Source organism: Hoplias malabaricus, chromosome 4 (assembly GCF_029633855.1).
Source record: "Hoplias malabaricus isolate fHopMal1 chromosome 4, fHopMal1.hap1, whole genome shotgun sequence".
Lineage (NCBI taxonomy): Eukaryota > Metazoa > Chordata > Actinopteri > Characiformes > Erythrinidae > Hoplias > Hoplias malabaricus.
The window spans coordinates 318,946-343,453 of NC_089803.1; the positions used below are offsets into that span (position 1 = coordinate 318,946).

The 24,508-nt window shown below is 39.3% G+C and overlaps 1 protein-coding gene across 1 annotated transcript; it reads right to left on the reverse strand.

Moving 5' to 3' along the window:
* On the reverse strand, window positions 1-24,477 carry LOC136694253 (zinc finger protein 135-like). The gene is made up of 3 exons (XM_066667665.1): window positions 24,405-24,477; window positions 2,726-2,802; window positions 1-1,921 (listed from the first exon to the last, which is right to left on the reverse strand). Exon 3 carries the CDS (start codon window positions 1,813-1,815, stop codon window positions 775-777), a length of 1,041 nt encoding a protein of 346 aa, XP_066523762.1. The 5' UTR covers window positions 1,816-1,921; window positions 2,726-2,802; window positions 24,405-24,477; the 3' UTR covers window positions 1-774.
* Window positions 24,478-24,508: the final 31 nt, after the last annotated feature.

A 24,508-nucleotide genomic window follows, 5' to 3' on the forward strand; every position in this document is an offset into this window, starting at 1 on the left:
TATCACCTAAAACATAAACAAAATGATTGTTAATTAGCTAAGTAAAAAAGGTAGGCAAAATAAGCTGATGCTTCAGCCTTCACCTTTTTGGTTTGTATTGTTTTTGTTCTGATTGTTAAGTGTACTAATTTAATATTTGTTATCATTATTGTTACATACTTTTTAGGGTCTTTGTGTTTTCATTTTAAAACCAAAACAAACATTGAACACAGACAATGCATTTATTAAGGAACTGTAAGAAATTATAGCATGGACCCAAATGTGACTGGCTTACTTTGCTGCAATCAACAATATTAATATCATAACAAATGTTCCAAACCAGTGTGTCTTCCTAGAGATAGGTTGACCATTTGACATATTTAGCATATGAACAGGCAAAGCCGAAAGGGCCACAAAAGCTCTCACTGTGGAACCAGAAGACCTAATCAATATCAAAGGAAGTTTATTACTGAGTAATCAACAACCACCACAGACAAAGGGAACTAGTCTAAACTTGAAAGTGTATTCAGACACAACTGACATCACATCCTTCAGGAGGAGCTTAAGGGAAGCGGGAATACTATATATGCTGTTTTTTTCTACTACTCAATGTTCAGTCCAGCTCCGCTGAATCCATGGTACATCTTTATATCTTGCAACTGCTTGCTGTAATAAAGGTTTTCCATTTTTCATCAATTTTGAGAGACGTCCCATTTTCTCCTACAAACCTCACTCAGTGCAACTGCAGTGATGTTTCCGGAGATACCTCTGATAACTGAAACTCTCCCCACACTCTTAACAGTGATACGGTTTCTCTCCTGTGTGAATGCGCTGGTGATTTTGGAGACTACGCTGTTCAGTAAAACTCTTCCCACACTCTGAACAGTGATACGGTTTCTCTCCTGTGTGAATGTGCAGGTGTTTGCGGAGACTACCCCGTTGGGTAAAACTCATCCCACACTCTGAACAGTGATACGGTTTCTCTCCTGTGTGAATGCGCTGGTGGGCATGGAGGCTACCCTGTTGAGTAAAACTCATCCCACACTCTGAACAGTGATATGGTTTCTCTCCTGTGTGAATGCGCTGGTGTTTTTGGAGACTACCCTGTTGAGTAAAACTCATCCCACACTCTGAACAGTGATACGGTTTCTCTCCTGTGTGAATGCGCTGGTGTTTTTGGAGATGACCATGTTCAGTAAAACTCTTCCCACACTCTGAACAGTGATACGGTTTCTCTCCTGTGTGAATGCGCTGGTGTTTTTGGAGATGACCATGTTGAGCAAACCTCTTCCCACACTCTGAACAGTGATACGGTTTATCTCCTGTGTGAATGCACTGGTGGTAATTGAGATGAATCTGTTGAGTAAAATTCTTCCCACACTCTGAACAGTAATATGGTTTCACTCCTGTGTGAATGCGCTGGTGTCTCTGAAGGTTATTCAGTTGAGTGAAGCTCTTCCCACACTCTGAACAGTGATACGGTTTCTCGCCTGTGTGAATACGCCTGTGTTTTTGGAGATGACCCTGTTCAGTAAAACTCTTCCCACACTCTGAACAGTGATACGTTTTCTCTCCAGTGTGAATGCGCTGGTGTGTTTGGAGATGACCCTGCTGAATAAAACTCTTTCCACAATCTGAACAGTGATACGGTTTCTCTCCTGTGTGAATGCGCTGGTGTTTTTGGAGATCACCCAGTCGAGTAAAACTTTTCCCACACTCTGCACAATCATATGTTTTCTGTTTGTGTTTGGTTGTCTGAGTTTTTCTGACAGATGTGTGAGTCTGGGGGGTTGCCAAGGATGTTTCCTCAGATTTAATCCCTCCTGATCTCAACATTGTGTTATATTCCACTTGGAAATGTTTCTTGATTAAAGTGTGGAAAAACTGTGGAACTTGGATGACAGGAGCCAAAGGAAAATATCCAAAGAGAGAATTTTCTTTTCTGGAAGAGAAACAAATTGTAGAAAGAATTTTATACACTGTTTTACTTCAAAAGAGCAAATTGTTATTAAGGTAAAGGTTCACTTTAAAAATATGTTTTGTACAGCTTATACAGTTTCTTTGATGTGATATATTACACTTTTAAGATCATCTGCTGTCCATACTGTTATGGTAAAATTCTGAGGTTATTAAAATATTTTTAGAATATCACAATTTCTCTTTAAAACAAAAAAATATCATCTTGAACATTTCAACATGTCTGCAACTGTAGATCAATCATTTGTTCACCAAATACTAACTTCAACTACATATGTTTACGATATATTTAACAGATCTCTCTTTAACTGTCTCAGATTCTCGTTTATGAATTTTTGCATTATTTCATATATATTTGAGAATAAGATAAACATTATGAAATGGGAGTCTGGCCTTAGTTTAATCGGTACAGTGGCACTATTACAACACTTGAGTGTTCCCAATAAGCTCAGGTTAGGGTTAGACTGCCTTGAGGCTGCTGGAGTCTTCTGTTCACCTGCCTTTAGACCATTTATATGCCTCTATTCACAGTATCTGCTCCACTCCACATCTCTGGCCCCTGTTGTCCCCATGCAGCAGCTCCTGGATATTTACTGGGACTGATTCAGACCTTTACTAAAGACCACCATTACCTACACTGACTCTATCGCTGCTTCTACCTATAGTTTTAAATTAAAACTTTGTTATAAAGTGTTTGGCTGAAGAAGGATGGTGCCCTGTGAATCTTGTTCATCCTAAGGTTTGTCCTCCAGCTTTGAGAAAGTTTTACCTGCCACTGCCATCTTTGCATGCTCATCTTGGGTTGTTGATGTCAATCTTAACGTCTGTGAAGCTGCGTTGTGATTACTGCAGGTTGTAAAAAGTACTATAAAATATCTTAAACACATTTATCTTCAGTAAAACACGGTATAAACGATGTGTAAATATATTAAACGCGTTTATCTTCAGTAAAACACGGTATAAACGTGGTGTAAATATCTTAAATGCATTTAGCTTCAGTAAGACACGGTATAAACGGGATGTAAATATCTTAAACACATTTATCTTCAGTAAAACACGGTATAAACGATGTGTAAATATATTAAACGCGTTTATCTTCAGTAAAACACGGTATAAACGTGGTGTAAATATATTAAACGCGTTTATCTTCAGTAAAACACGGTATAAACGTGGTGTAAATATCTTAAATGCATTTAGCTTCAGTAAGACACGGTATAAACGGGATGTAAATATCTTAAACACATTTTTACCTTCAGTAAAACACGATATAAACGGGGTGTAAATATCTTAATCGCATTTACCTTCAGTAAAACACGGTATAAACACTGGAGTCAAACCAGCCTCCACTTGGAAAAGCTTGGTCAAACTAGCTTAGTATTGGTGGAACTGCGTATTCTGAACATTACGGTAAGAGCGTGTAGAGGAACGAATTTCAAAATAAAAAACAAAAGTCACTGACAGGAAATCTATGTAATAAATAAATAATTTTCTAAACAAATAATAAATGGATAAACAACAAGTATTTGCTAATTTGTAGAAATAATGAAGATTTTAGGACATAACTTGCAAGTCACTCTGATGTGCCATTTCAAAATAAAGGCCCTTTGTGTTGTCCTATGTCTGTAAATTTATTTCCAAATTTACATAATTATTAAAAAGAAACCATTAGTTTGCACAGAACAATTTCACTTCATAATTATAGTACAACACCTGATTATGTCACTCACTGAATATCAAGTCATTCTGATGTGTCTTTTCAAAATAAAGGCCCTTTATCAGAATGACTTGATGTTAAGTTAGTGACATAATCAGATGTAGTACTGTCTTTATGAAGTGAAATTGTTCTGTGCAAACTAATGGTTCCCTTTTAATAATGTTCTAAATTTGGAATTTAAGTTACAGACATGGGACAATTCAAAGGGCCTTTATTTTGAAATGACACATCAGAATGACTTCATATTTAGTGAGTGACATAATTAGGTGTTGTACTATCATCATGAAGTGAAATTGTTCAGTGCAAACTACTACTATACTTTAAATAATTATATAAATTTGGAATTAAATGTACAGAAATGGGACCATTCAAATGGCTTTATTTTGAAATGACAAATTAGAATGACTTCATATTAAGTGAGTGACATAATCAGGTGTTGTACTATGATTATGAAGTGAAATTGTTCTGTGCAAACTAATGGTTCACTTATAATAATGATCTAAATTTGCAATTAAATTTACAGAAATGGGACAACACAAAGGGCCTTTATTTTGAAATGACACATCAGAATGACTTCATATTCAGTGAGTGACATAATCAGGTGTTGTACTATGATTATGAAGTGAAATTGTTCTGTGCAAACTAATGGTTCACTTTTAATAATTATCTAAATTTGTAATTAAATTTACAGTAATGGGACAACACAACACTCATCCTTGGATCACCACCTTAACGTGGTGGAGGGGTTTGCGTGCCTGCTTGAGCCTAGGAGCTATGTTGTCGGGGGCAATAGCCCCTGGTAGGGTCTCCCAAGGCAAATTGGTCCTAGGTGATGGGCCAGACAAAGAGTGATCCATAAAGACATGGATGAAAAAGAGAATAACGTGGACACAGCCTCCCTTGCCCGGAGCAGGGTTACCGGGGCCTCACCCTGGAGCCAGGCCTGGGGGAGGGGCTCCTTGGCGAGCGCCTGGTGGCCGGACTTTCACCTATGGGGTCCGGCCGGGCTTAGCGCGAAGGAGATACATGGGTCCACTCTCCCATGGGCCCACCACCTGTGGGAGAGGTAGTAAAATCTATGCGGGGGTACTGGAGAAAAGAGTCCGACTGATAGTTGAACCTCGGATCCAGGAGGAACAATGTGGATTCTGCCCCGGTCGTGGAACACAGGACCAGCTCTTTACCCTCTCTAGGATCCTGGGGGGTGCATGGGAGTTTGCTCAACCAGTCTACATGTGTTTTGTGGATCTGGAGAAGGCATTCAACCGTGTCCCTCGGGGTATTCTGTGGGGGGTGCTCAGGGAGTATGGGGTACTGGGCTCTTTGTTACGAGCTAACCAGTCCCTGTACAAACAGAGCAGGAGTCTGGTTCGTATGGCTGGCAGTAAGTCCGACTGGTTTCCAGTCGGAGTTGGACTCCGTCAGGGCTGCTCGTTGTCACCGGTTCTGTTCACAATTTTTATGGACAGAATTTCTCGGCGTAGCCAAGTGGCGGAGGGTGTCCGGTTTGGTGGTCTCAGGATTCCATGTCTGCTTTTTGCAGATGATGTGGTCTTGTTGGCTTCATCGAGCCGGGACCTCCAGCTCTTGCTGGACCAGTTTGCAGCCGAGTGTGAAGCAGTAGGGATGAGGATCAGCACCTCCAAGTCCAAGTCCATGGTACTCAGCCAGAAAAGGGTGGAGTGCTCTCTCCAGGTTGGAAGTGAGATCCTGCCTCAAGTGGAGGAGTTTAAATACCTCGGGGTCTTGTTCACGAGTGAGGGAAAGATGGAGCGTGAGATTGACAGGCGGATCGGTGCAGCGTCAGCAGTAATGCGGGCTCTGTACCGGTCCGTTGTGGTGAAGAAAGAGCTGAGCAGAAAAGCAAAGCTCTCGATTTACCGTTCAATCTACATCCCAACCCTCACCTATGGTCACGAGCTTTGGGTAGTGACCGAAAGAACGAGATCGCGGGTACAAGCGGCTGAAATGAGTTTTCTCCGCAGGATGTCTGGACTCTCCCTTAGAGACAGGGTTAGGAGCTCGGACATCCGGGAGAGACTCGGAGTGGAGCTGCTGCTCCTCCACGTCGAGAGGAGTCAGTTGAGGTGGTTCGGGCATCTGGTTCGGATGCCTCCTGGACGCCTTCCTGGAGAGGTGTTCTGGGCATGTCCAACGGGGAGGAGGCCCCGGGGCAGACCAAGAACACGCTGGAGAGACTATATGTCTCGACTGGCCTGGGAACGCCTCTGTATACCCCCGGAGGAGCTAGAGTCGGTGGCTGGGGAGAGGGAGGTCTGGGTTTCTTTGCTCCGACTGCTTCCCCCGCGACCCGGACCCAGATAAGCGGTGGATAATGGATGGATGGATGGATGGGACAACACAAAGGGCCTTTATTTTGAAATGACACATCAGAATGACTTGATATTCAGTAAGTGATATAATCAGGTGTTGTACTATGATTAAGAAGTGAAATTGTTCTGTGCTAACTAATGGTTTCTTTTTAATAATTATATAAATTTGGAATTAAATTTATAGACATAGGACAACACAAAGGGCCTTTATTTTGAAATGGCACATCAGAGTGACTTGAGAGTTATGTCCTAAAATCTTCATTATTTCTACAAAATAGCAAATATTTGTTGTTTATCCATTTATTATTTGTTTAGAAAATTATTTATTTATTACATAGATTTCCTGTCAGTGACTTTTGTTTTTTATTTTGAAATTCGTTCCTCTACACGCTCTTACCGTAATGTTCAGAATACGCAGTTCCACTAAGTGGGGGCTGGCTTGACTCCAGTGTATAAACGGGGTGTAAATATCTTAAACGCGTTTATCTTCAGTAAAACACGGTATAAACGAGGTGTAAATATCTTAAACACATCTTTATCTTCAGTAAAACACGGTATAAACGGGGTGTAAATATCTTAAACACATCTTTATCTTCAGTAAAACACGGTATAAACGGGGTGTAAATATCTTAAACGCGTTTATCTTCAGTAAAACACGGTATAAACGGGGTGTAAATATCTTAAACACGTTTATCTTCAGTAAAACACGGTATAAACGGGGTGTAAATATCTTAAACACATCTTTATCTTCAGTAAAACACGGTATAAACGGGGTGTAAATATCTTAAACACATTTATCTTCAGTAAAACACGGTATAAACGGGGTGTAAATATCTTAAACACGTTTATCTTCAGTAAAACACGGTATAAACGAGGTGTAAATATCTTAAACGCGTTTATCTTCAGTAAAACACGGTATAAACGGGGTGTAAATATCTTAAACACATCTTTATCTTCAGTAAAACACGGTATAAACGGGGTGTAAATATCTTAAACGCGTTTATCTTCAGTAAAACACGGTATAAACGGGGTGTAAATATCTTAAACACGTTTATCTTCAGTAAAACACGGTATAAACGGGGTGTAAATATCTTAAACACATCTTTATCTTCAGTAAAACACGGTATAAACGGGGTGTAAATATCTTAAACACATTTATCTTCAGTAAAACACGGTATAAACGGGGTGTAAATATCTTAAACACGTTTATCTTCAGTAAAACACGGTATAAACGAGGTGTAAATATCTTAAACGCGTTTATCTTCAGTAAAACACGGTATAAACGAGGTGTAAATATCTTAAACACGTTTATCTTCAGTAAAACACGGTATAAACGAGGTGTAAATATCTTAAACGCGTTTATCTTCAGTAAAACACGGTATAAACGAGGTGTAAATATCTTAAACGGGTTTATCTTCAGTAAAACACGGTATAAACGGGGTGTAAATATCTTAAACGCGTTTATCTTCAGTAAAACACGGTATAAACGGGGTGTAAATATCTTAAACACATCTTTATCTTCAGTAAAACACGGTATAAACGGGGTGTAAATATCTTAAACACATTTATCTTCAGTAAAACACGGTATAAACGGGGTGTAAATATCTTAAACACATTTATCTTCAGTAAGACACGGTATAAACGGGATGTAAATATCTTAAACACATTTTTACCTTCAGTAAAACACGATATAAACGGGGTGTAAATATCTTAATCGCATTTACCTTCAGTAAAACACGGTATAAACACTGGAGTCAAACCAGCCTCCACTTGGAAAAGCTTGGTCAAACTAGCTTAGTATTGGTGGAACTGCGTATTCTGAACATTACGGTAAGAGCGTGTAGAGGAACGAATTTCAAAATAAAAAACAAAAGTCACTGACAGGAAATCTATGTAATAAATAAATAATTTTCTAAACAAATAATAAATGGATAAACAACAAGTATTTGCTAATTTGTAGAAATAATGAAGATTTTAGGACATAACTTGCAAGTCACTCTGATGTGCCATTTCAAAATAAAGGCCCTTTGTGTTGTCCTATGTCTGTAAATTTATTTCCAAATTTACATAATTATTAAAAAGAAACCATTAGTTTGCACAGAACAATTTCACTTCATAATTATAGTACAACACCTGATTATGTCACTCACTGAATATCAAGTCATTCTGATGTGTCTTTTCAAAATAAAGGCCCTTTATCAGAATGACTTGATGTTAAGTTAGTGACATAATCAGATGTAGTACTGTCTTTATGAAGTGAAATTGTTCTGTGCAAACTAATGGTTCCCTTTTAATAATGTTCTAAATTTGGAATTTAAGTTACAGACATGGGACAATTCAAAGGGCCTTTATTTTGAAATGACACATCAGAATGACTTCATATTTAGTGAGTGACATAATTAGGTGTTGTACTATCATCATGAAGTGAAATTGTTCAGTGCAAACTACTACTATACTTTAAATAATTATATAAATTTGGAATTAAATGTACAGAAATGGGACCATTCAAATGGCTTTATTTTGAAATGACAAATTAGAATGACTTCATATTAAGTGAGTGACATAATCAGGTGTTGTACTATGATTATGAAGTGAAATTGTTCTGTGCAAACTAATGGTTCACTTATAATAATGATCTAAATTTGCAATTAAATTTACAGAAATGGGACAACACAAAGGGCCTTTATTTTGAAATGACACATCAGAATGACTTCATATTCAGTGAGTGACATAATCAGGTGTTGTACTATGATTATGAAGTGAAATTGTTCTGTGCAAACTAATGGTTCACTTTTAATAATTATCTAAATTTGTAATTAAATTTACAGTAATGGGACAACACAACACTCATCCTTGGATCACCACCTTAACGTGGTGGAGGGGTTTGCGTGCCTGCTTGAGCCTAGGAGCTATGTTGTCGGGGGCAATAGCCCCTGGTAGGGTCTCCCAAGGCAAATTGGTCCTAGGTGATGGGCCAGACAAAGAGTGATCCATAAAGACATGGATGAAAAAGAGAATAACGTGGACACAGCCTCCCTTGCCCGGAGCAGGGTTACCGGGGCCTCACCCTGGAGCCAGGCCTGGGGGAGGGGCTCCTTGGCGAGCGCCTGGTGGCCGGACTTTCACCTATGGGGTCCGGCCGGGCTTAGCGCGAAGGAGATACATGGGTCCACTCTCCCATGGGCCCACCACCTGTGGGAGAGGTAGTAAAATCTATGCGGGGGTACTGGAGAAAAGAGTCCGACTGATAGTTGAACCTCGGATCCAGGAGGAACAATGTGGATTCTGCCCCGGTCGTGGAACACAGGACCAGCTCTTTACCCTCTCTAGGATCCTGGGGGGTGCATGGGAGTTTGCTCAACCAGTCTACATGTGTTTTGTGGATCTGGAGAAGGCATTCAACCGTGTCCCTCGGGGTATTCTGTGGGGGGTGCTCAGGGAGTATGGGGTACTGGGCTCTTTGTTACGAGCTAACCAGTCCCTGTACAAACAGAGCAGGAGTCTGGTTCGTATGGCTGGCAGTAAGTCCGACTGGTTTCCAGTCGGAGTTGGACTCCGTCAGGGCTGCTCGTTGTCACCGGTTCTGTTCACAATTTTTATGGACAGAATTTCTCGGCGTAGCCAAGTGGCGGAGGGTGTCCGGTTTGGTGGTCTCAGGATTCCATGTCTGCTTTTTGCAGATGATGTGGTCTTGTTGGCTTCATCGAGCCGGGACCTCCAGCTCTTGCTGGACCAGTTTGCAGCCGAGTGTGAAGCAGTAGGGATGAGGATCAGCACCTCCAAGTCCAAGTCCATGGTACTCAGCCAGAAAAGGGTGGAGTGCTCTCTCCAGGTTGGAAGTGAGATCCTGCCTCAAGTGGAGGAGTTTAAATACCTCGGGGTCTTGTTCACGAGTGAGGGAAAGATGGAGCGTGAGATTGACAGGCGGATCGGTGCAGCGTCAGCAGTAATGCGGGCTCTGTACCGGTCCGTTGTGGTGAAGAAAGAGCTGAGCAGAAAAGCAAAGCTCTCGATTTACCGTTCAATCTACATCCCAACCCTCACCTATGGTCACGAGCTTTGGGTAGTGACCGAAAGAACGAGATCGCGGGTACAAGCGGCTGAAATGAGTTTTCTCCGCAGGATGTCTGGACTCTCCCTTAGAGACAGGGTTAGGAGCTCGGACATCTGGGAGAGACTCGGAGTGGAGCTGCTGCTCCTCCACGTCGAGAGGAGTCAGTTGAGGTGGTTCGGGCATCTGGTTCGGATGCCTCCTGGACGCCTTCCTGGAGAGGTGTTCTGGGCATGTCCAACGGGGAGGAGGCCCCGGGGCAGACCAAGAACACGCTGGAGAGACTATATGTCTCGACTGGCCTGGGAACGCCTCTGTATACCCCCGGAGGAGCTAGAGTCGGTGGCTGGGGAGAGGGAGGTCTGGGTTTCTTTGCTCCGACTGCTTCCCCCGCGACCCGGACCCAGATAAGCGGTGGATAATGGATGGATGGATGGATGGGACAACACAAAGGGCCTTTATTTTGAAATGACACATCAGAATGACTTGATATTCAGTAAGTGATATAATCAGGTGTTGTACTATGATTAAGAAGTGAAATTGTTCTGTGCTAACTAATGGTTTCTTTTTAATAATTATATAAATTTGGAATTAAATTTATAGACATAGGACAACACAAAGGGCCTTTATTTTGAAATGGCACATCAGAGTGACTTGAGAGTTATGTCCTAAAATCTTCATTATTTCTACAAAATAGCAAATATTTGTTGTTTATCCATTTATTATTTGTTTAGAAAATTATTTATTTATTACATAGATTTCCTGTCAGTGACTTTTGTTTTTTATTTTGAAATTCGTTCCTCTACACGCTCTTACCGTAATGTTCAGAATACGCAGTTCCACTAAGTGGGGGCTGGCTTGACTCCAGTGTATAAACGGGGTGTAAATATCTTAAACGCGTTTATCTTCAGTAAAACACGGTATAAACGAGGTGTAAATATCTTAAACACATCTTTATCTTCAGTAAAACACGGTATAAACGGGGTGTAAATATCTTAAACACATCTTTATCTTCAGTAAAACACGGTATAAACGGGGTGTAAATATCTTAAACGCGTTTATCTTCAGTAAAACACGGTATAAACGGGGTGTAAATATCTTAAACACGTTTATCTTCAGTAAAACACGGTATAAACGGGGTGTAAATATCTTAAACACATCTTTATCTTCAGTAAAACACGGTATAAACGGGGTGTAAATATCTTAAACGCGTTTATCTTCAGTAAAACACGGTATAAACGGGGTGTAAATATCTTAAACACGTTTATCTTCAGTAAAACACGGTATAAACGGGGTGTAAATATCTTAAACACATCTTTATCTTCAGTAAAACACGGTATAAACGGGGTGTAAATATCTTAAACACATTTATCTTCAGTAAAACACGGTATAAACGGGGTGTAAATATCTTAAACACGTTTATCTTCAGTAAAACACGGTATAAACGAGGTGTAAATATCTTAAACGCGTTTATCTTCAGTAAAACACGGTATAAACGAGGTGTAAATATCTTAAACACGTTTATCTTCAGTAAAACACGGTATAAACGAGGTGTAAATATCTTAAACGCGTTTATCTTCAGTAAAACACGGTATAAACGAGGTGTAAATATCTTAAACGGGTTTATCTTCAGTAAAACACGGTATAAACGGGGTGTAAATATCTTAAACGCGTTTATCTTCAGTAAAACACGGTATAAACGGGGTGTAAATATCTTAAACACATCTTTATCTTCAGTAAAACACGGTATAAACGGGGTGTAAATATCTTAAACACATTTATCTTCAGTAAGACACGGTATAAACGGGATGTAAATATCTTAAACACATTTTTACCTTCAGTAAAACACGATATAAACGGGGTGTAAATATCTTAATCGCATTTACCTTCAGTAAAACACGGTATAAACACTGGAGTCAAACCAGCCTCCACTTGGAAAAGCTTGGTCAAACTAGCTTAGTATTGGTGGAACTGCGTATTCTGAACATTACGGTAAGAGCGTGTAGAGGAACGAATTTCAAAATAAAAAACAAAAGTCACTGACAGGAAATCTATGTAATAAATAAATAATTTTCTAAACAAATAATAAATGGATAAACAACAAGTATTTGCTAATTTGTAGAAATAATGAAGATTTTAGGACATAACTTGCAAGTCACTCTGATGTGCCATTTCAAAATAAAGGCCCTTTGTGTTGTCCTATGTCTGTAAATTTATTTCCAAATTTACATAATTATTAAAAAGAAACCATTAGTTTGCACAGAACAATTTCACTTCATAATTATAGTACAACACCTGATTATGTCACTCACTGAATATCAAGTCATTCTGATGTGTCTTTTCAAAATAAAGGCCCTTTATCAGAATGACTTGATGTTAAGTTAGTGACATAATCAGATGTAGTACTGTCTTTATGAAGTGAAATTGTTCTGTGCAAACTAATGGTTCCCTTTTAATAATGTTCTAAATTTGGAATTTAAGTTACAGACATGGGACAATTCAAAGGGCCTTTATTTTGAAATGACACATCAGAATGACTTCATATTTAGTGAGTGACATAATTAGGTGTTGTACTATCATCATGAAGTGAAATTGTTCAGTGCAAACTACTACTATACTTTAAATAATTATATAAATTTGGAATTAAATGTACAGAAATGGGACCATTCAAATGGCTTTATTTTGAAATGACAAATTAGAATGACTTCATATTAAGTGAGTGACATAATCAGGTGTTGTACTATGATTATGAAGTGAAATTGTTCTGTGCAAACTAATGGTTCACTTATAATAATGATCTAAATTTGCAATTAAATTTACAGAAATGGGACAACACAAAGGGCCTTTATTTTGAAATGACACATCAGAATGACTTCATATTCAGTGAGTGACATAATCAGGTGTTGTACTATGATTATGAAGTGAAATTGTTCTGTGCAAACTAATGGTTCACTTTTAATAATTATCTAAATTTGTAATTAAATTTACAGTAATGGGACAACACAACACTCATCCTTGGATCACCACCTTAACGTGGTGGAGGGGTTTGCGTGCCTGCTTGAGCCTAGGAGCTATGTTGTCGGGGGCAATAGCCCCTGGTAGGGTCTCCCAAGGCAAATTGGTCCTAGGTGATGGGCCAGACAAAGAGTGATCCATAAAGACATGGATGAAAAAGAGAATAACGTGGACACAGCCTCCCTTGCCCGGAGCAGGGTTACCGGGGCCTCACCCTGGAGCCAGGCCTGGGGGAGGGGCTCCTTGGCGAGCGCCTGGTGGCCGGACTTTCACCTATGGGGTCCGGCCGGGCTTAGCGCGAAGGAGATACATGGGTCCACTCTCCCATGGGCCCACCACCTGTGGGAGAGGTAGTAAAATCTATGCGGGGGTACTGGAGAAAAGAGTCCGACTGATAGTTGAACCTCGGATCCAGGAGGAACAATGTGGATTCTGCCCCGGTCGTGGAACACAGGACCAGCTCTTTACCCTCTCTAGGATCCTGGGGGGTGCATGGGAGTTTGCTCAACCAGTCTACATGTGTTTTGTGGATCTGGAGAAGGCATTCAACCGTGTCCCTCGGGGTATTCTGTGGGGGGTGCTCAGGGAGTATGGGGTACTGGGCTCTTTGTTACGAGCTAACCAGTCCCTGTACAAACAGAGCAGGAGTCTGGTTCGTATGGCTGGCAGTAAGTCCGACTGGTTTCCAGTCGGAGTTGGACTCCGTCAGGGCTGCTCGTTGTCACCGGTTCTGTTCACAATTTTTATGGACAGAATTTCTCGGCGTAGCCAAGTGGCGGAGGGTGTCCGGTTTGGTGGTCTCAGGATTCCATGTCTGCTTTTTGCAGATGATGTGGTCTTGTTGGCTTCATCGAGCCGGGACCTCCAGCTCTTGCTGGACCAGTTTGCAGCCGAGTGTGAAGCAGTAGGGATGAGGATCAGCACCTCCAAGTCCAAGTCCATGGTACTCAGCCAGAAAAGGGTGGAGTGCTCTCTCCAGGTTGGAAGTGAGATCCTGCCTCAAGTGGAGGAGTTTAAATACCTCGGGGTCTTGTTCACGAGTGAGGGAAAGATGGAGCGTGAGATTGACAGGCGGATCGGTGCAGCGTCAGCAGTAATGCGGGCTCTGTACCGGTCCGTTGTGGTGAAGAAAGAGCTGAGCAGAAAAGCAAAGCTCTCGATTTACCGTTCAATCTACATCCCAACCCTCACCTATGGTCACGAGCTTTGGGTAGTGACCGAAAGAACGAGATCGCGGGTACAAGCGGCTGAAATGAGTTTTCTCCGCAGGATGTCTGGACTCTCCCTTAGAGACAGGGTTAGGAGCTCGGACATCCGGGAGAGACTCGGAGTGGAGCTGCTGCTCCTCCACGTCGAGAGGAGTCAGTTGAGGTGGTTCGGGCATCTGGTTCGGATGCCTCCTGGACGCCTTCCTGGAGAGGTGTTCTGGGCATGTCCAACGGGGAGGAGGCCCCGGGGCAGACCAAGAACACGCTGGAGAGACTATATGTCTCGACTGGCCTGGGAACGCCTCTGTATACCCCCGGAGGAGCTAGAGTCGGTGGCTGGGGAGAGGGAGGTCTGGGTTTCTTTGCTCCGACTGCTTCCCCCGCGACCCGGACCCAGATAAGCGGTGGATAATGGATGGATGGATGGATGGGACAACACAAAGGGCCTTTATTTTGAAATGACACATCAGAATGACTTGATATTCAGTAAGTGATATAATCAGGTGTTGTACTATGATTAAGAAGTGAAATTGTTCTGTGCTAACTAATGGTTTCTTTTTAATAATTATATAAATTTGGAATTAAATTTATAGACATAGGACAACACAAAGGGCCTTTATTTTGAAATGGCACATCAGAGTGACTTGAGAGTTATGTCCTAAAATCTTCATTATTTCTACAAAATAGCAAATATTTGTTGTTTATCCATTTATTATTTGTTTAGAAAATTATTTATTTATTACATAGATTTCCTGTCAGTGACTTTTGTTTTTTATTTTGAAATTCGTTCCTCTACACGCTCTTACCGTAATGTTCAGAATACGCAGTTCCACTAAGTGGGGGCTGGCTTGACTCCAGTGTATAAACGGGGTGTAAATATCTTAAACGCGTTTATCTTCAGTAAAACACGGTATAAACGAGGTGTAAATATCTTAAACACATCTTTATCTTCAGTAAAACACGGTATAAACGGGGTGTAAATATCTTAAACACATCTTTATCTTCAGTAAAACACGGTATAAACGGGGTGTAAATATCTTAAACGCGTTTATCTTCAGTAAAACACGGTATAAACGGGGTGTAAATATCTTAAACACGTTTATCTTCAGTAAAACACGGTATAAACGGGGTGTAAATATCTTAAACACATCTTTATCTTCAGTAAAACACGGTATAAACGGGGTGTAAATATCTTAAACACATTTATCTTCAGTAAAACACGGTATAAACGGGGTGTAAATATCTTAAACACGTTTATCTTCAGTAAAACACGGTATAAACGAGGTGTAAATATCTTAAACGCGTTTATCTTCAGTAAAACACGGTATAAACGGGGTGTAAATATCTTAAACACATCTTTATCTTCAGTAAAACACGGTATAAACGGGGTGTAAATATCTTAAACGCGTTTATCTTCAGTAAAACACGGTATAAACGGGGTGTAAATATCTTAAACACGTTTATCTTCAGTAAAACACGGTATAAACGGGGTGTAAATATCTTAAACACATCTTTATCTTCAGTAAAACACGGTATAAACGGGGTGTAAATATCTTAAACACATTTATCTTCAGTAAAACACGGTATAAACGGGGTGTAAATATCTTAAACACGTTTATCTTCAGTAAAACACGGTATAAACGAGGTGTAAATATCTTAAACGCGTTTATCTTCAGTAAAACACGGTATAAACGAGGTGTAAATATCTTAAACACGTTTATCTTCAGTAAAACACGGTATAAACGAGGTGTAAATATCTTAAACGCGTTTATCTTCAGTAAAACACGGTATAAACGAGGTGTAAATATCTTAAACGGGTTTATCTTCAGTAAAACACGGTATAAACGGGGTGTAAATATCTTAAACACATCTTTATCTTCAGTAAAACACGGTATAAACGGGGTGTAAATATCTTAAACACATTTATCTTCAGTAAAACACGGTATAAACGGGGTGTAAATATCTTAAACACATTTATCTTCAGTAAGACACGGTATAAACGGGATGTAAATATCTTAAACACATTTTTACCTTCAGTAAAACACGATATAAACGGGGTGTAAATATCTTAATCGCATTTACCTTCAGTAAAACACGGTATAAACACTGGAGTCAAACCAGCCTCCACTTGGAAAAGCTTGGTCAAACTAGCTTAGTATTGGTGGAACTGCGTATTCTGAACATTACGGTAAGAGCGTGTAGAGGAACGAATTTCAAAATAAAAAACAAAAGTCACTGACAGGAAATCTATGTAATAAATAAATAATTTTCTAAACAAATAATAAATGGATAAACAACAAGTATTTGCTAATTTGTAGAAATAATGAAGATTTTAGGACATAACTTGCAAGTCACTCTGATGTGCCATTTCAAAATAAAGGCCCTTTGTGTTGTCCTATGTCTGTAAATTTATTTCCAAATTTACATAATTATTAAAAAGAAACCATTAGTTTGCACAGAACAATTTCACTTCATAATTATAGTACAACACCTGATTATGTCACTCACTGAATATCAAGTCATTCTGATGTGTCTTTTCAAAATAAAGGCCCTTTATCAGAATGACTTGATGTTAAGTTAGTGACATAATCAGATGTAGTACTGTCTTTATGAAGTGAAATTGTTCTGTGCAAACTAATGGTTCCCTTTTAATAATGTTCTAAATTTGGAATTTAAGTTACAGACATGGGACAATTCAAAGGGCCTTTATTTTGAAATGACACATCAGAATGACTTCATATTTAGTGAGTGACATAATTAGGTGTTGTACTATCATCATGAAGTGAAATTGTTCAGTGCAAACTACTACTATACTTTAAATAATTATATAAATTTGGAATTAAATGTACAGAAATGGGACCATTCAAATGGCTTTATTTTGAAATGACAAATTAGAATGACTTCATATTAAGTGAGTGACATAATCAGGTGTTGTACTATGATTATGAAGTGAAATTGTTCTGTGCAAACTAATGGTTCACTTATAATAATGATCTAAATTTGCAATTAAATTTACAGAAATGGGACAACACAAAGGGCCTTTATTTTGAAATGACACATCAGAATGACTTCATATTCAGTGAGTGACATAATCAGGTGTTGTACTATGATTATGAAGTGAAATTGTTCTGTGCAAACTAATGGTTCACTTTTAATAATTATCTAAATTTGTAATTAAATTTACAGTAATGGGACAACACAACACTCATCCTTGGATCACCACCTTAACGTGGTGGAGGGGTTTGCGTGCCTGCTTGAGCCTAGGAGCTATGTTGTCGGGGGCAATAGCCCCTGGTAGGGTCTCCCAAGGCAAATTGGTCCTAGGTGATGGGCCAGACAAAGAGTGATCCATAAAGACATGGATGAAAAAGAGAATAACGTGGACACAGCCTCCCTTGCCCGGAGCAGGGTTACCGGGGCCTCACCCTGGAGCCAGGCCTGGGGGAGGGGCTCCTTGGCGAGCGCCTGGTGGCCGGACTTTCACCTATGGGGTCCGGCCGGGCTTAGCGCGAAGGAGATACATGGGTCCACTCTCCCATGGGCCCACCACCTGTGGGAGAGGTAGTAAAATCTATGCGGGGGTACTGGAGAAAAGAGTCCGACTGATAGTTGAACCTCGGATCCAGGAGGAACAATGTGGATTCCGCCCCGGTCGTGGAACACAGGACCAGCTCTTTACCCTCTCTAGGATCCTGGGGGGTGCATGGGAGTTTGCTCAACCAGTCTACATGTGTTTTGTGGATCTGGAGAAGGCATTCAACCGTGTCCCTCGGGGTATTCTGTGGGGGGTGCTCAGGGAGTATGGGGTACTGGGCTCTTTGTTACGAGCTAACCAGTCCCTGTACAAACAGAGCAGGAGTCTGGTTCGTATGGCTGGCAGTAAGTCCGACTGGTTTCCAGTCGGAGTTGGACTCCGTCAGGGCTGCTCGTTGTCACCGGTTCTGTTCACAATTTTTATGGACAGAATTTCTCGGCGTAGCCAAGTGGCGGAGGGTGTCCGGTTTGGTGGTCTCAGGATTCCATGTCTGCTTTTTGCAGATGATGTGGTCTTGTTGGCTTCATCGAGCCGGGACCTCCAGCTCTTGCTGGACCAGTTTGCAGCCGAGTGTGAAGCAGTAGGGATGAGGATCAGCACCTCCAAGTCCAAGTCCATGGTACTCAGCCAGAAAAGGGTGGAGTGCTCTCTCCAGGTTGGAAGTGAGATCCTGCCTCAAGTGGAGGAGTTTAAATACCTCGGGGTCTTGTTCACGAGTGAGGGAAAGATGGAGCGTGAGATTGACAGGCGGATCGGTGCAGCGTCAGCAGTAATGCGGGCTCTGTACCGGTCCGTTGTGGTGAAGAAAGAGCTGAGCAGAAAAGCAAAGCTCTCGATTTACCGTTCAATCTACATCCCAACCCTCACCTATGGTCACGAGCTTTGGGTAGTGACCGAAAGAACGAGATCGCGGGTACAAGCGGCTGAAATGAGTTTTCTCCGCAGGATGTCTGGACTCTCCCTTAGAGACAGGGTTAGGAGCTCGGACATCCGGGAGAGACTCGGAGTGGAGCTGCTGCTCCTCCACGTCGAGAGGAGTCAGTTGAGGTGGTTCGGGCATCTGGTTCGGATGCCTCCTGGACGCCTTCCTGGAGAGGTGTTCTGGGCATGTCCAACGGGGAGGAGGCCCCGGGGCAGACCAAGAACACGCTGGAGAGACTATATGTCTCGACTGGCCTGGGAACGCCTCTGTATACCCCCGGAGGAGCTAGAGTCGGTGGCTGGGGAGAGGGAGGTCTGGGTTTCTTTGCTCCGACTGCTTCCCCCGCGACCCGGACCCAGATAAGCGGTGGATAATGGATGGATGGATGGATGGGACAACACAAAGGGCCTTTATTTTGAAATGACACATCAGAATGACTTGATATTCAGTAAGTGATATAATCAGGTGTTGTACTATGATTAAGAAGTGAAATTGTTCTGTGCTAACTAATGGTTTCTTTTTAATAATTATATAAATTTGGAATTAAATTTATAGACATAGGACAACACAAAGGGCCTTTATTTTGAAATGGCACATCAGAGTGACTTGAGAGTTATGTCCTAAAATCTTCATTATTTCTACAAAATAGCAAATATTTGTTGTTTATCCATTTATTATTTGTTTAGAAAATTATTTATTTATTACATAGATTTCCTGTCAGTGACTTTTGTTTTTTATTTTGAAATTCGTTCCTCTACACGCTCTTACCGTAATGTTCAGAATACGCAGTTCCACTAAGTGGGGGCTGGCTTGACTCCAGTGTATAAACGGGGTGTAAATATCTTAAACGCGTTTATCTTCAGTAAAACACGGTATAAACGAGGTGTAAATATCTTAAACACATCTTTATCTTCAGTAAAACACGGTATAAACGGGGTGTAAATATCTTAAACACGTTTATCTTCAGTAAAACACGGTATAAACGGGGTGTAAATATCTTAAACACATTTATCTTCAGTAAAACACGGTATAAACGGGGTGTAAATATCTTAAACACGTTTATCTTCAGTAAAACACGGTATAAACGAGGTGTAAATATCTTAAACACGTTTATCTTCAGTAAAACACGGTATAAACGAGGTGTAAATATCTTAAACACATTTATCTTCAGTAAAACACGGTATAAACGGGGTGTAAATATCTTAAACACGTTTATCTTCAGTAAAACACGGTATAAACGAGGTGTAAATATCTTAAACACGTTTATATTCAGTAAAACACGGTATAAACGGGGTGTAAATATCTTAAACACGTTTATCTTCAGTAAAACACGGTATAAACGAGGTGTAAATATCTTAAACACATTTATCTTCAGTAAAACACGGTATAAACGGGGTGTAAATATCTTAAACACGTTTATCTTCAGTAAAACACGGTATAAACGGGGTGTAAATATCTTAAACACGTTTATCTTCAGTAAAACACGGTATAAACGGGGTGTAAATATCTTAAACACGTTTATCTTCAGTAAAACACGGTATAAACGGGGTGTAAATATCTTAAACACGTTTATCTTCAGTAAAACACGGTATAAACGGGGTGTAAATATCTTAAACACATCTTTATCTTCAGTAAAACACGGTATAAACGGGGTGTAAATATCTTAAACACATTTATCTTCAGTAAAACACGGTATAAACGGGGTGTAAATATCTTAAACACGTTTATCTTCAGTAAAACACGGTATAAACGAGGTGTAAATATCTTAAACGCGTTTATCTTCAGTAAAACACGGTATAAACGGGGTGTAAATATCTTAAACACATCTTTATCTTCAGTAAAACACGGTATAAACGGGGTGTAAATATCTTAAACGCGTTTATCTTCAGTAAAACACGGTATAAACGGGGTGTAAATATCTTAAACACGTTTATCTTCAGTAAAACACGGTATAAACGGGGTGTAAATATCTTAAACACGTTTATCTTCAGTAAAACACGGTATAAACGAGGTGTAAATATCTTAAACGCGTTTATCTTCAGTAAAACACGGTATAAACGAGGTGTAAATATCTTAAACGCGTTTATCTTCAGTAAAACACGGTATAAACGAGGTGTAAATATCTTAAACGGGTTTATCTTCAGTAAAACACGGTATAAACGAGGTGTAAATATCTTAAACACGTTTATCTTCAGTAAAACACGGTATAAACGAGGTGTAAATATCTTAAACGCGTTTATCTTCAGTAAAACACGGTATAAACGAGGTGTAAATATCTTAAACGGGTTTATCTTCAGTAAAACACGGTATAAACGGGGTGTAAATATCTTAAACTCGTTTATCTTCAGTAAAACACGGTATAAACGAGGTGTAAATATCTTAAACGCGTTTATCTTCAGTAAAACACGGTATAAACGAGGTGTAAATATCTTAAACGCGTTTATCTTCAGTAAAACACGGTATAAACGAGGTGTAAATATCTTAAACGGGTTTATCTTCAGTAAAACACGGTATAAACGAGGTGTAAATATCTTAAACACGTTTATCTTCAGTAAAACACGGTATAAACGAGGTGTAAATATCTTAAACGCGTTTATCTTCAGTAAAACACGGTATAAACGAGGTGTAAATATCTTAAACGGGTTTATCTTCAGTAAAACACGGTATAAACGAGGTGTAAATATCTTAAACACGTTTATCTTCAGTAAAACACGGTATAAACGAGGTGTAAATATCTTAAACGCGTTTATCTTCAGTAAAACACGGTATAAACGAGGTGTAAATATCTTAAACGGGTTTATCTTCAGTAAAACACGGTATAAACGGGGTGTAAATATCTTAAACACATTTATCTTCAGTAAAACACGGTATAAACGGGGTGTAAATATCTTAAACACATCTTTATCTTCAGTAAAACACGGTATAAACGGGGTGTAAATATCTTAAACACATTTATCTTCAGTAAAACACGGTATAAACGGGGTGTAAATATCTTAAACACGTTTATCTTCAGTAAAACACGGTATAAACGAGGTGTAAATATCTTAAACACATTTATCTTCAGTAAAACACGGTATAAACGGGGTGTAAATATCTTAAACGCGTTTATCTTCAGTAAAACACGGTATAAACGGGGTGTAAATATCTTAAACACGTTTATCTTCAGTAAAACACGGTATAAACGGGGTGTAAATATCTTAAACACATCTTTATCTTCAGTAAAACACGGTATAAACGGGGTGTAAATATCTTAAACACATTTATCTTCAGTAAAACACGGTATAAACGGGGTGTAAATATCTTAAACACGTTTATCTTCAGTAAAACACGGTATAAACGGGGTGTAAATATCTTAAACGCGTTTATCTTCAGTAAAACACGGTATAAACGGGGTGTAAATATCTTAAACGGGTTTATCTTCAGTAAAACACGGTATAAACGGGGTGTAAATATCTTAAACACATCTTTATCTTCAGTAAAACACGGTATAAACGGGGTGTAAATATCTTAAACGCGTTTATCTTCAGTAAAACACGGTATAAACGGGGTGTAAATATCTTAAACACGTTTATCTTCAGTAAAACACGGTATAAACGGGGTGTAAATATCTTAAACACATCTTTATCTTCAGTAAAACACGGTATAAACGGGGTGTAAATATCTTAAACACATTTATCTTCAGTAAAACACGGTATAAACGGGGTGTAAATATCTTAAACACGTTTATCTTCAGTAAAACACGGTATAAACGAGGTGTAAATATCTTAAACACATTTATCTTCAGTAAAACACGGTATAAACGGGGTGTAAATATCTTAAACACATTTATCTTCAGTAAAACACGGTATAAACGGGGTGTAAATATCTTAAACACGTTTATCTTCAGTAAAACACGGTATAAACGAGGTGTAAATATCTTAAACACGTTTATCTTCAGTAAAACACGGTATAAACGGGGTGTAAATATCTTAAACACGTTTATCTTCAGTAAAACACGGTATAAACGAGGTGTAAATATCTTAAACACATTTATCTTCAGTAAAACACGGTATAAACGGGGTGTAAATATCTTAAACACGTTTATCTTCAGTAAAACACGGTATAAACGAGGTGTAAATATCTTAAACACGTTTATATTCAGTAAAACACGGTATAAACGGGGTGTAAATATCTTAAACACGTTTATCTTCAGTAAAACACGGTATAAACGAGGTGTAAATATCTTAAACACATTTATCTTCAGTAAAACACGGTATAAACGGGGTGTAAATATTTTAAACGCGTTTATCTTCAGTAAAACACGGTATAAACGGGGTGTAAATATTTTAAACGCGTTTATCTTCAGTAAAACACGGTATAAACGAGGTGTAAATATCTTAAACACATTTATCTTCAGTAAAACACGGTATAAACGGGGTGTAAATATCTTAAACACGTTTATCTTCAGTAAAACACGGTATAAACGGGGTGTAAATATCTTAAACACGTTTATCTTCAGTAAAACACGGTATAAACGGGGTGTAAATATTTTAAACGCGTTTATCTTCAGTAAAACACGGTATAAACGAGGTGTAAATATCTTAAACACATTTATCTTCAGTAAAACACGGTATAAACGGGGTGTAAATATTTTAAACACGTTTATCTTCAGTAAAACACGGTATAAACGGGGTGTAAATATTTTAAACGCGTTTATCTTCAGTAAAACACGGTATAAACGAGGTGTAAATATCTTAAACACATTTATCTTCAGTAAAACACGGTATAAACGGGGTGTAAATATTTTAAACGCGTTTATCTTCAGTAAAACACGGTATAAACGAGGTGTAAATATCTTAAACACATTTATCTTCAGTAAAACACGGTATAAACGGGGTGTAAATATTTTAAACGCGTTTATCTTCAGTAAAACACGGTATAAACGAGGTGTAAATATCTTAAACACATTTATATTCAGTAAAACACGGTATAAACGGGGTGTAAATATCTTAAACACGTTTATCTTCAGTAAAACACGGTATAAACGGGGTGTAAATATTTTAAACGCGTTTATCTTCAGTAAAACACGGTATAAACGAGGTGTAAATATCTTAAACACATTTATCTTCAGTAAAACACGGTATAAACGGGGTGTAAATATCTTAAACACGTTTATCTTCAGTAAAACACGGTATAAACGGGGTGTAAATATCTTAAACACGTTTATCTTCAGTAAAACACGGTATAAACGGGGTGTAAATATCTTAAACGCGTTTATCTTCAGTAAAACACGGTATAAACGAGGTGTAAATATCTTAAACACGTTTATCTTCAGTAAAACACGGTATAAACGGGGTGTAAATATCTTAAACGCGTTTATCTTCAGTAAAACACGGTATAAACGAGGTGTAAATATCTTAAACACATTTATCTTCAGTAAAACACGGTATAAACGGGGTGTAAATATCTTAAACACGTTTATCTTCAGTAAAACACGGTATAAACGGGGTGTAAATATCTTAAACACATATTTACCTTCAGTAAAAACACGGTATAAACGGGGTGTAAATATCTTAAACGCGTTTATCTTCAGTAAAACACGGTATAAATGGGGTGTAAATATCTTAAACGCGTTTATCTTCAGTAAAACACGGTATAAACGGGGTGTAAATATCTTAAACACATATTTACCTTCAGTAAAAACAGGTCTTGATTTCTCTGTCACACAGCTCTCCTCCTGATTCTCCCTCACACACACACACACACACCCACCGCTCAACAACACCCGCCCCCTC